The sequence below is a fragment of the Festucalex cinctus genome, chromosome 2 (assembly GCF_051991245.1).
Source record: "Festucalex cinctus isolate MCC-2025b chromosome 2, RoL_Fcin_1.0, whole genome shotgun sequence".
NCBI lineage: Eukaryota > Metazoa > Chordata > Actinopteri > Syngnathiformes > Syngnathidae > Festucalex > Festucalex cinctus.
In genome coordinates, this window is record NC_135412.1 from 40070488 (window position 1) to 40083989 (window position 13502).

Below are 13502 nucleotides of genomic sequence, written 5' to 3' on the forward strand. Positions count from 1 at the left end.
GTCAGAATCCAATTTAGTCCCACTTCTTCCTTCCAGCTCCCCATCTCATCAGCCACGTCACAATGCTGCATGTGGCCTGGACAACATCATCCGCCAGATTCTAAGGCAGGACAGCCTGCAAAAACATCTCTGACACAGAACAATGTGGGCCATTTTTCAGCGTGTGACAGCGGTGATGAGGCCGGCCCAATACGTCATCATAAAAGCCATTCCGAGAGAAGGCTGATGGCAGAGTCGCACACTGGGGGACATCTTCATCTGCTAATAAAGTGCACCTTCTTTAGTCATGGAATATGCTGTGAGTGTGTGGCAAGATATGAGTTATAGTAATGATCCTTGAGTGGCAAGGGAGTCTTAAATGGTGCACTTTCACAAGATAGACTGTCTTTTTTTTTTGCAAACACTTTTGCATGCACCACATACTCACACATACTCTAACTTCCTTAGTGCTTTTAAAATGGAGTCTGCTTTTCTCACTATGAAGTACTTTAGGGTTAGAACGGTGTTACTTCTCCAAGACAATCAATTAAAATAATGATGGTGATAATGTCATGAGCTGGAGGTTGGATCCCAAAGCGCAGCCACAAATAAGATTTTAACTATTTATTCACATCGAGAGGCGTGGAACAAACTTGACTAGACGAGAAACAAAGAGAGTTGCACAGAGAGACAATGGTAACAGAAGTAATAATCCGACAAAGACACACACTTCTCAGGAGGCTTATATAGACAAGGAATCGATCTGATTGGTTGTGGCTAGGCATGTGGGTAACAGGACTGACATGGAATTATCCGACTGGCTGTTGACCAGGTAAAGGGATTAAAGATTCTCGACATCACATAGCCCTTAACATCACAAAACATCACATAGCCTAAAAGCAGTTGAAAATAGATGCTAGCTACATCAGTTCAAAACAGACACTTGTTACATCAGTACATAACAGATACTTGACCTCACGGTCATGAACCCAACTTAACAGGTCATAAACTCAAACTTAACCCTGGCGTGACCCCAGACGTGACAGATAATAATGAACACAATATTTCACTGGCATTGGGCCAAAACCTTGTACATCCAAAAGATTATTTAATTATTTGTTAAAAACATAATAATAATAATAATAATAATAATAATAACAACCACACGTGTGGCCTGACCAACAATATATATATTTGGAAAAAATACTAAATTTACCAAATTATGACTTACGATGTTTCAGCCTAACACCAGCAATTTATCTTTATATGTTTAGTTTGAATGAATGAATTTGTTTCAGTAAAGGTCATCCTCCAATTTGGTTGAATTAAGAAAATGGAAAACATTTGCTAGACTGGCAAATTGTTGCCTCTAACTACAAGTAATTTCAATTACAACTAATTACAATCAAAACCTGGTTGCCAAGGTTATCACGTGCATGACTGCAGTCAAAATCATTTAGTTTCGGGGGAAAAGCTGCTAAAAGAACGAGCAAAGCACAAGCCTAGAATGAATCATCTGAACTGTAATTCTGCTAGATTATAAGAGTCACAATGGTGCTTTGGAGGTTCCACTGTATAAAGTTATGTCATTATAATATCCACCAATCCTGCCATTTTCTTTTCATGAGCCAATTCCAACCATGAACTGTTTGCAAATCAATTCCGGGCACACATCGACAACCATTCAACAGCACTGATGGACAAGTGAGAGTCTTCAATGTGACTTAATGTGGAAGCCGATGTCTCATGACAATACAAAATTAGAAAACATGTCACAGAAGTCAAAGTATTTTTCATCATTTTCAGTGAATACTCCCGTCAGATAAGCGTGTTGCTGTTGTTGTCGTCACGGTTGTGAGCTAAGATAAGACATCTAAGTGTGCGTAGATCAACATCATCTACACTTTGGGATTTATAGCATGAGAGAAAACATTCTCTCACTTGGAGGAAGAAATGAGGGCAGTGTGTGCGTGTGAGAGATAAATTGGGGAGATGAGGCTCAATGCATCAAAAGGCAACACTAAGTGCGCGACTGATGTTTGTCCACTTAATACGGCAAATCTTTTTCATCACCATCACATCCATACACTCTACAGGCCTGCACAGATATCATCCTTTTTTTTTTTTTTTTTTTTTTTAAATACCGATTTTCCTATTAAGGCTCACGGGGAGCTGGGGTCTATCCTAGCTGGTTTGGTCTCTACTAGTCAATCACAAGGCACATAAAGAGATGGGCAACCTTTCAGATTCAGATGACTTTATTGATCTCTAAAATGGAAATTCCCCCAGGCCCAACCCATTGAAGAAACATGGGAAAAAAAAAACAAAAAAAACAAAACAATGAACAACAAGGAGAGACAGAATGGGAAGTCTGGTGTCACGCCGCCACCAGAGTGGCGGTTCATGCTTTTGTTTTTACAGTCATGTTCCTGTTTTATTTTGATAGTCCTGACTCCACTCTCACCCCAGGTCACTTACCCTTCCTGCAGCCTCACTGATTACCGGTCCACGCCCATGATCACTACCACCTGTTCCTAATCAACCCGGACATAAAAGCCACCTGAATTCTCTCCTCGTTGCCGAAGTGTCACATATCTCAGTGCATGGAAGCGTCCTCTCAGTCCTCGTACCACCGTCCTTGTTTGATGTCTAGCCTTGCCTTGTCTTGCGCCTTTAGTTTGCCCTGTTTTTCCTCCCTTGTGGAGCGCCTTTTGTTGTCCCTGTTTTTGAGTGCCCTTTTTTGTATCTCCCGTTTGGAGCTCTTTTTGTTCAGCCTTTTTTCCCTCCTTGCGAGGCGATTTGAGTTTCATTGGATTAAAGCTGCAGCCTTGTTGGCCAATTTACACTCTGCGTCTGAGTCCTACCTCCTCGCTTCGTGTCATCTGGCAGGTCGCCTTTCAGTGAGATTAGAGATAAAAATAAATAAATAAATAATATATATTCTTTTTTTTGGGTTTGTTTATTTGTTTGTTTTAACTGCGTTTTTCTCATAGGAAATTGATGCGATCACAGCCTCCTGACACCTCCCTCCTTGCTCTACTTTCCTCTGCCACTTGTGCGTGCGTGCACCACTGACGCACTTTTGCACATTGAACGCCATCGCAGATTTCACGCGCAGATTGTTTGAGCACAAGTTTGCGCACCGGTTGGTTTACGTTGCTTTGGTTTAAAACGCGTGCGTGGAAGTAGCCCGTGAGGGACGGAGTCTTTATTTACCGCCATCCTCCTCCTCCTCCTCCTCCTCCTCCTCCCCGCGTTTGGATCAGAAGTGCACATTCTCCCTCCTCATACAGAGCCCAGCTTTCATCGGAACCACTCGATTCCGTCAAACTGGACCCACAGCTGCGTGAACTTGAACACATCACCGACATTGTGTGTTTGTGCGTGTCTGTTTGCAAAGCTGAATTGGATCTGCGTCTCACTGAGGGAATTATCTTTTTTGGAGGGGCAGGGGCGTGGGGGCAGGAAAGGGGATTTTATTTTATTTTTTATGTTTACTTTTGCCTCGCCAGCCCCCTCCCTCTCTTTATTAGCCCAAAATGGATGCCGTCGACGGGATGTGGAGGCACCCCTGGATTAGCCGCTGATGTGATTGACAGTTGAGGGTGGGGGGGCACAAAGTTTTGGTCATCCAGGCGGGGTGGAAAAGGTGCGGGATGCAGTCCGGAGTGAAGACGCTCTCCGCAGGTGGAGGTGCGTCCCTCTGTTGCCTGCTGCTACTCTGGCTCATCTACTCCCATCTGCTCCGAGAGGGTAAGTCTGCAGTCTTACTTTGCCTCCTGGGGGCTTATACGTACAGGAAATGGTGATGTATTTGAATGGCATGCAGCTGCTCAAACTGAGGACCACGCTCCAGAGTCATGCCATTCTCTCAAATGACTTTAAATAAAAAATAGAAGCTATGATAAATCCTAGTGGTCGCCCATAAATCACAGGGCAAATAGACATTCACACTCACATTCATGCTGTTTCTGAGTGGGACTGGAAACTGAACCCACTCTATACCTGACCATCTTGTGACAAGGAATGTATCATTTTTGGACCACCACTACAGGGAATAGTATTTTAAATCTCATTTGAATCAACACATCATAATTGAATCGACTGCCCCTTTTTGAATATAGTACAGCCGATGGCAAGGATTGGGCGCTTAATACATTTTGTTAATTAATTCACATTTATTTCTGACATTTTAGCTGTGAGCACAGTGCCAATTTATCGACTTTTATCACCCTTGCAGCAACTTTTTTTTTTAATTTTATTTTATTTTTTTAAAATTTTTTAAATCAAAATTGAGTACTGGTGTTAATTTCCACTAAGATACCAGTACCGTCAATGAAATCATGTTCACATTTGTTTGTGTATAATAAGAAAAGTGTTCGGTGGAAAGCAATCATGCAGTCGATTTTGCTGAACATTTCCCATGTGCATGGTGCACATTTTATGTTGCAAAAGACGGAATTTATTGACATGTTGGAAACTTTTGACCCGAGGTATGTGCTTCAAAACACCAAATTATTTTTCTTGGGCACAAACTCTTCCAAAATCTTCCAACAGACCAAAATCATTTTTGGTCTCTTGGAGATAAGCAAAAAAGTAGGAGGGGCAAAGCTCAAGTGGTAGTGTGGCAGTCTCCCTATAGCTGAAGGTCATGAGTTCTTTCCTCAACCTTTAGGTAATTAGGTAACTTTTTTTTTCAATTCTTTATTTGACTCTCTTCCAAGTGTAAATATTAGCCTACTCTAAAACTGAGTTTATTTGGTACCACTCAAAAGAGTCAAATTTACTAGACAGAAATTACCGTGTAAGGCTACATCCTCCAGCGCCAGCTGACATTTTCTGATTTTTCAATATATTCAGTTTTATTATTTCCTTTGTTTGTCTGCTAACATGGAGAAAACTTAGGTACATATATACTAGACTACACACAAGTTCTTCAGTTGATAGTGATGTTCCAAGTGGAAGAAAACACAATTAGAGCATTCTGGCTAACATTTGCTACTATTGCTAATCAAAAAACAAATTTATATATATTCCATGTTAGATGATGACCACAATGTGCCCCAACCGACATTTTATCATTTCTGCAGTTCATTACTAAGTGTGGCTCAATTTTATGAATTATTTCTTTCTATCTGAATATCAATAAAAGTGACTTTTTGAATAGTCAGGTAATACCCTCACAGACGCGCGCACGCTTTTCATTGGACACCGACAATATTTAAATGCGAGCGAGTAAAACTTGTGTCATGAAGTTGGTGTACATCAAACACAGGTATGAAGAGCCTCTGATAATAATAATAATAATAATAATAATAATAATAATAATAACAACAACAATAATAATGTGGAATAATAGTGCGAGAAGCTATAAAGAAAACATTCTAGAAATGAATGTTCAAATTGTCGTTTGTGTCTTCTAAAAGAGGTCAATTGGATACAAACATTAGAAAAATGGTTCTAGAGATGACAATCGGCCATGTTTTGATGGGTTAAAAGCTTTTCATTATTTGTGTAATACGAGCACGACTTCACATTTTTCCCTCCACCCCAATTTTGTGTTGGTTGTGGGTCTTTGACACACATGGCACTGTGTTATTATTGTCTGGAGTAATGACTTGACGAGGCTTCAGGTGAAAGGGAGCGACACATCTTATTTCAATTCCGGGTGCAGGAAGAGCCCCGCCGGTGCCTTCGGAGCGTTATAATTTCCGACTGTATAAATCTGTAATCCCGTAGTGCTTTCCTTCTTGAATAAAACATCCTCTGGTGCAATTACACTATCACCCTGACACGGAGCAGAAAGCAAAATCATGTTTTTTTTCTGCACTTTATTGGTTGCTGTTGATGACAAAACCACTCACATTTCAAACAAAACAAAAACTGGATGTTGTTGGGAGATGTAGAACACAAAATTTGGAGATTAGATCTTTTAATCAAGCTTTGGCCAGCGTCTTAATTACCGCCTGGGTGGAAGAAGAGTGCCTACGCCGACGTATCTGGTGGCGTGCTGACAGCACAAGTCGACAGTGATGTGAAAAATGAACGGGATGAGCGCTGAAATGTGCTCCCTTGTCTCTAATTTACACGTTTGCACTAATGTGCTTCCGTCACCGGCCTTTCAAACTCCTTCAGTGAAGAGCTTGTGTTCCCCTCAAATATTTGTAGTGCACTACTTTTCATTGCACAATCATCTCATTAGTGTCTTATGGCGCAAAATTGTTTAATCAATCTCTGCTAACTTTACTCACCCTGATATTCTACAGTAAATAGAGCATGATTTTAGCCTTGACTACTCCTCATTCCAACTGAGACGTAAGCCCAAAGTGAATCATGTTTTCAAATGAAAAATCCTTGTATTTGTTGAGTCTTATTTTAGGTAATATCTATCTCCTGCTAGTACAGTCAGCTGCACTACAGAATATGAATGGATGGATGGCATCCAGCCTGGTGGGATAAATTGTTGTTGTCTATGCATAAATCCCTCTATGTTGTTTAGAGCTGTATTTCCAACCCTTTAGTGAGCCAAGGCACATACAGCGCACAAACACAAATGGCAAATAATGTATACACTATGGACAAAAATAATGATGTTCACTCATGACACAGTGGTCAGGAACTGCTGCAAAGTTAGTTAGGTAGTTAGCAAAATTAACTGATATGACACTAGCATCGGGCGGGAACATCTCTTGTTTAACACCATCACTTTTCAGAAAAAAAAGAACAGCATGTTTCTAACAAGTAACAAGACAGAGACAGGAGAGGAGAAGAAACCTAAGGGCTTATATGTTGCATCACCAAAAAAAAAAGGAAAAAAAAAGCAATTTTCAACTGTGTATACTGTTTTTCAGTTTATACTATAATTTGTTAAAAGCTACAAATAAATAAATAAATAATAAAATAAAATATAATAATAATAAAAAATACATGCCCAAATGGGGACTGACCAGTGGTATTGATATGTGACAAATTTGGCCTTGGTGGTTTTGGCTTGATTCCAGTGTTAAGCGATTCCCCTTCAACACTGATTACGTTTACATGCAGTCAATATTTGGGTTAAAGTCAGAATTCCGCTTTTTAAAACATTTGAGATAACACATTTACATGTGTGGTGGACAGAGCTACTCCCGTATACATGGTCATTGTGCGCGATTGGAATACCACGTTCGTATGCACAACGTAGGACAACATCATTACGCAAATATAAACAAGGGTAACATTTACGTCATCGTTTTACGTTAGGGTAACATTTTGGGGAGACACAGTAAAGAAGGCCCACGCTGGCGACTGCCATGTCGCCATGATGCATCTTCTGTGAACACATGGTCGCATGCATTATGATGTCACAAATACTATAGCATAGGACAGGGTTCCCCAATTCCGGTCTTCAAGGGCCAGAGTCCTGCAGGTTTTACATTTTTCTGCCTGCCAACTAGGGATGTAACGATATCCAAACACCACGATACGATAATTATCACGATATTGTGGTGGGGTTGGCGATATTTAAAAAAGATCACAATATTGTAAAAAAAAAAAGAGCTCATACTAAAAAAAGCACAATATTGTGCTTTTGTACATAACAGCAATGCATATAAACCACCTACAATTTCTAATAATATTGAGTCACTTACTTGCTAAAGCAAGTAAATAAATGCAAGCAAATAAAGATCAATGTGGACATTGATCGCTTCACAAGCAAATTAGGTTCCCCTTCATCTGACAATTAGCATAGATTTTAAACATAGAAGGCCAAAACATGGCCAATGAAAATTAAATTGCACTAATAAACTAGCCACTAGAGGGTGTTAGAACTGCATAAATGGAAATCAACCTGACTTTTTTAACAGATGTGTTCCTTTTAAATATTGTGAACATGACGACGACGATATTGTGGCAGTTTTAGTATCACAATACCACAATATTGCCCTTATTGTTACATCCCTACTGCCAATACACCTTATACTAAAGATGAGGATCGTTATCAGGCACGCTGATGAGCTCATTATATGAATCAGGTGTGTTAGTAAGCAGAAAAATGCAAAACCTGCAGGACTCCGGCCCTCGAGGACCGGAATTTGGGAACCCTGCCATAGGAGAAAGGAGGGATTGAGGGGTTGGACACAACTTGAGCCACAACCACAACAGATGGACCAAACGTGGCAAGTCTATTATTATCGTCGGATTTCTTTATTATACAGTACGTTAAATTGATCGATAATTATCTGCAAATTCTTTATCATCTTGTTTATCTGCATGATGCCAAATTGGTCGATAATTGCTGATAATTATCGACCATCCCTAATTCAGGCTATTCCGTGTGTTTACGTGGCCTTCCGAAACCCGAATATTGCCAATATATCATCTTTTTAAAGGGTTATTGACTGACTGCATGTAAACATAGTCACTCTAGGCCTACGTATGTTGTAGCGCATGGGCCAAGCAAGTCTCCCATTACATGTTGGTAGAGGTCTATATATTTCAACTTTTTTCATGTGTGGCCCTGTAGATCGAGCATGTGCTGCTGTGGTGCATAATACGTGGTTACGTTTGGCAGTTGCCTGATGTATTACCACCTCCTACAGCTCTGGAATTAAACATAATTGTCACGATAGTCCATTCAAACAAAGAAATGGTTTGGGAATTGTTCCACCTTGGAACATGTTTCTGCTCTATTGAATGTCAGTCTCTATAAATGACATAAGTCTGCTGTCTAACAGTGAGTTGGTATTAAAAAAAAAACATTTTAGTTTTGAAGTACTGATCCTAGCATGATAGTTTGTAGCTTGTGTTTGACTGCCAGAGCGTAATCATTGTCCATAACTGCAACCAACATGTCGATCTGTTTTTGACGAGAGGAGGGATCAGAGAGGTGAAGCCGTGTGGCAACGAGAGCCTGTTTTGCCTCCATCCACTCTGTAGTTCATCTGTCAGGCCAGCCAGGACAGGAAATCAAAGCGCAGCAGCCCTGTCTGTGCACGGCATCAAGCCAGCGCCCACCACGATGAATGGCCTGTCAGCTGCTCTCTACGGCTGCCAATTTATTCAACGATAAATTTGGAAATGTCTGGGTTCCCTCAACGGACCACACTCCCAATGCGAGGGCTACAGTCTGAGCGGTGGCGACGCCTCGCAGCTTTGAGTATGGACGGGTGATTTGTTTTGAGTTTTTGACATTTTCAACCATATTAATTAGGAGGTGGACAAACTGTTGGCCTCTGCTGCAGTTGGCCAGTGAAACGGTTGGTTGGATGGATGGATGGATGGATGGATAGATAGATAGATAGATAGATGGATGGATGGATGGATAGATAGATAGATAGATAGATAGATGATAGGTGGGTGGGTTTGGATGGGTGCATGGATAGCTAGCTAGATAGATAGATAGATAGATAGATAGGTGGATGGGTGCATAGATAGATAGATAGATAGGTGGATGGGTGCATAGATAGATAGATAGATAGGTGGATGGGTGCATAGATAGATAGATAGATAGATAGTCCAGTTTGTTGTAGCAACACTTGGAATGAACTGTCAGACCAGTGCTGTAATTTTGCTCCTCCCATCATACACGTCATAACACAACATAAAACACAGAATGATTTGTACACTCCAATTCGAGGCCTCTGAGACAAACAACACTATGTTGCTAGGAAAACAAAATCTATAGGTTATCTTGCCGTGGCGTACGGGCCCGTCGATGGGACTGACAGGACATATCTTGTGAGATATGACTGCAGGCTGTCTCACTAAATTCTGAAGTGACTCAGTAGGCCTTCAACAATCAGTAGTGAGCCGCTCCATTGATAAATAGCCATCATGCTCCACTGTACTTTATGGACGCCACTGTGTCTCTCTGTTCTCCTGACCAAATGTCATCAAGAGACCAGGCAGATTATATCTCGGGGAATTAACCTGTGCGCTCTCATGGTTATGTGTGCTTTATGGAACGTCATAGTCACTATGTTTACTCTACAAAAACAGTTTAGTTGAGCTACATGTTGCAATAGATCAACTAAAGTGGGGTACACACATCCCAACATCTTTTAACATCTGAACAGTTTTTTAGAATTTAAGAAACTCCACACATGGAGAGGGAAAAAATGGTTATGCTTGTTGACTGCTCTTACTGGTCAAGATGACTAACAAAATCTGTTAGATGCTAGGATAACAGTTAGTTTAGGAACCAGGCCGAGCAGTAAGCTATCAACAAAGACATTCAAAGCAAATTATTGTCTCTAGATGAAATTAGTAATATATCGCAACCGTCAACCGACTTGTGTAATTCCTCACTGTGTATGACTTTCCGTGATAGCGGCACAAAATGCATCTCAAGATATTTTCCCAGCCAAATGTTTAATCAGCATCCGCTGCATCCTTGGTTTAAGCTAGCAGACAAGAACAACATCCGGGTATTCTGTGTGTTCGTGAATGACGACGTTTCACAAGATCACATGTAGGACGTAAGAACGGACAAGAACACCAAATTAAAATACTCAGCCATTCACAAAGATACTCGTTTGGTTGCTTTTAAGGCGTCCAGAAAATCATAAATTACAGAATTTTTGAACAACGTAACTTAAGTGTTGTGAGTGTGACAATATTCAATGACTTTGTGTGCTACCACACTTTGAGAATTGCTGATTAAATTGGACACTAGCGTGGAAATATTTGGAAATCAATCATCCCATCCGATTAAAATAATTGAGTAATTGATTGTTGATCAAATATTTTGAGTCTAATGCCCATTCCCAATTCAGAGGATAGTTAGTAATTCAGTGGGTCTAAACTCAATACTTGTAATTTCATTCCCCACCGTAAGCAATTTGAATGACTTGAAACTTTTAACTCGAGGACCAGCAGGACGTCTCCCCCTGAGCAATAAAGTATGCATGCGAGCATGGAATCGCTGACTTTTCTGAGAAAAATGGCTCATTTCTCTAGCAGTGACTTTGAAGGTGGCATTCCATATGCAGCGTGAGCGCTGCTTGATTATGACCTGGGCTGTAAATTTTAAGCAAATCGCTAAGGCCCACTGCTACAGGCGGAGGAGCTATAAAAGTATGAGCATCTTTATGAAACAAAATGAAAAGAATTTTTACAGCTAAATCAATTTGGCAGCCCACAAAGCTCATATTTCACAGCCCCCCGAATATGAATTCTCTCTCGCTGTCAGCGTTGACCTCCCCAGTGGATGAGTGCAGTGCACCGCTCGGTGTATTTTCGCATTGTAATTCTCTGGGCTGAGAGTGCTGGGCCTGGAATGCCTCCATCCCGGCCTGGGTGGTGCACATGATTAGTTATGTTCCTTCTGTCTTGTGCCATACTCCATTTTCCGCTTGATGATGTGATTATATTGTCTTAGAGAGTCGTAGTTTAATATTAAAGCTACGCGTCACACAATCATGCATTATTGTACTGTAATTTGGGGGTTTAATAGTCTTAGTGTTCTGCGCTGTTCTTTCCGCCTTTGCATTAAATGAGGAGGAGGGCATCCTGGAGGGCTCTTCAAGTGAAATTTGAAGTGAGTCACTGGCTGCGCACTCTCTGTTGTATCACAGTGAATATTGCCTATCCTCATTAGGGTTGCAGGTCTGCTGATCCAAACCATCAACCTCAGAACTGAGACGTGGACGTGCTGACCGTAAGCTTCCACGTGAAAAGACGAAAACATTTTGTTCTGATTATTCAATTCTCAAAATGTCATACTGTATGTGGAAATTATAAACTAAAACATAATTTCATAATGTTAGTTGACCTCCAAATTGTTCTTACTATGAAACTCTTCTAAATAGAAATCAAAATAATCTGTTCCAGAGTCTAATTGTCAGTCATAAATATACAGAGGTGGCCATGTCAATGAATTTTGAGTGTCCGTCATTCGGCAATCCTCAACAGTCAGCACACATTTCCATCATCGTCAATCCCTCAATATTTCAAGCCGAACTGTCAATCTGTCATTTGTCGAATGTGCAGCAAAATGAGCCTCTGTCAATATTTACCTCATTCAAGGTTAGCATCCGGTAATGGGACGTCCGTCATTGACAGATTGCAGAAGTTACTGACGGATTGACAATTACGCTGACGGACAGAAACCTACGTCAACCATACTAAATTCGTCAATTTTTCAAAGTTTCCCGTCAGTTGTTAACAAAAACGGCATCTGTCATTGACGGATTGACGGACCTTCTGTCAATATTGAAGAAACGCCCACCTCTGTAAATATATTAACTGCACGGATAAACCTTTATTTAAGATTTGAAGTCTTTTGTCATTCAAATGTGAAAACAAACTAACCAGATTGAAGTAAATGATAAAACAAATTAGAATTTTAATGATGAATGACAAATTCTCCTGGAATGGTTAGTTATTACAAAAGTGTCACACATGCATTCTCATTTTTTAACATTCTTAATTGTTACAAAATTGTAAACAAAGGTAAAGGATTAAAAAAAAAAAAGCTTAACTTTCTAACAAGTGAATGTCCGCTTGATTTGTTGACCGCTTTGAACGTGAGGCTGCTGACGTCACATGATATTCTCTCACATTCTTCTTGTCTTAACTCCTTCAGGCTGCCGCTTCTTTTGGAGCATGTTACATAGCCACTTAATAGCATGGCAAAGGCAAAAGAGGAAGCCAAAGTACCCGAGAGAGGCCATTCCGTTTTTCTTTGTTTGTTTGTTTGTTTGTTTTTTCATTTTGCCAAGGATCATTTAAATTATCTTGTAGTCTTGCATTAATTAGGCATCTTTTACAAAAGTTATTTATTTATTTATTTATTTATTTAAATCAGCTAGATCTCAGGGTAAAAATGGCACACAAACAGTGCTGCCCCTCTTGAGTTGTGGCGGTGGGAGTTTACTTTGCTCAAGGGCACCTTTACAGTAGTCAGTCCGACAACTATTTGCCATTTTTACTTTTCTCCGCGGAATGACTTGAACTGCGCCCTTCTGGCTTCAAACCCCAAGATCTTACATATGGATGAGCTACTGCTAGCTGCCAAAATGGCATTGATTTATTGTAAATAGTTAAAGACAAAACATTTACTAAAATGAACTATTTTATTACTAAAATGAGCTCTTTTACAGGTACATAAAGAATTATTTTATTTATTCTAAGTTAGGGATGTTTAATACCACTTTTTTTCAGATGGTTACTAGTACCAGTATTGTACTCAACTTTGGAGTAGTCACCGATACTGATACCAAGTACCAATACCAATAAGTATTTTTAATACATAAAATGTCCCCCCCCCAAAAAAAAGTAATGACATAATATAACAATTTTACTTGAAATGAATGTCAATTTTCCAATCTATTAATTTCTAATTTCTAGTTCCTGATCGTGGGCGGCACGGTGTATGAGTGGTTAGCATGTCCGCCTCCCAGTACTGAGGACGCAAGATCGAGTCCAGGCTCCGGCCTTCCTGGGTGGAGTTTGCATGTTCTCCCGTGCCCGCGTGGGTCTTCTCCGGGTACTCCGGCCTCCTCCCACATTCCAAAGACATGCATGGGCGCTCCGAATTG

The 13502-nt window shown here is 40.4% G+C and overlaps 1 protein-coding gene across 2 annotated transcripts in view; it reads left to right on the forward strand.

Moving 5' to 3' along the window:
• Window positions 1-3092: 3092 nt before the first annotated feature.
• The window catches only part of tafa5l (TAFA chemokine like family member 5, like), a 60199-nt gene continuing 49789 nt past the window's right edge, over window positions 3093-13502 (forward strand). Inside the window, exon 1 of one of the 2 annotated variants that reach the window (XM_077515080.1) lies at window positions 3093-3732. In XM_077515080.1, the coding sequence (XP_077371206.1) occupies window positions 3636-3732 (97 nt within the window). In that variant the 5' untranslated portion in view covers window positions 3093-3635. The remainder of the gene's footprint in view (window positions 3733-13502) is intronic. The other variant, XM_077515079.1, reaches the window with a different exon arrangement.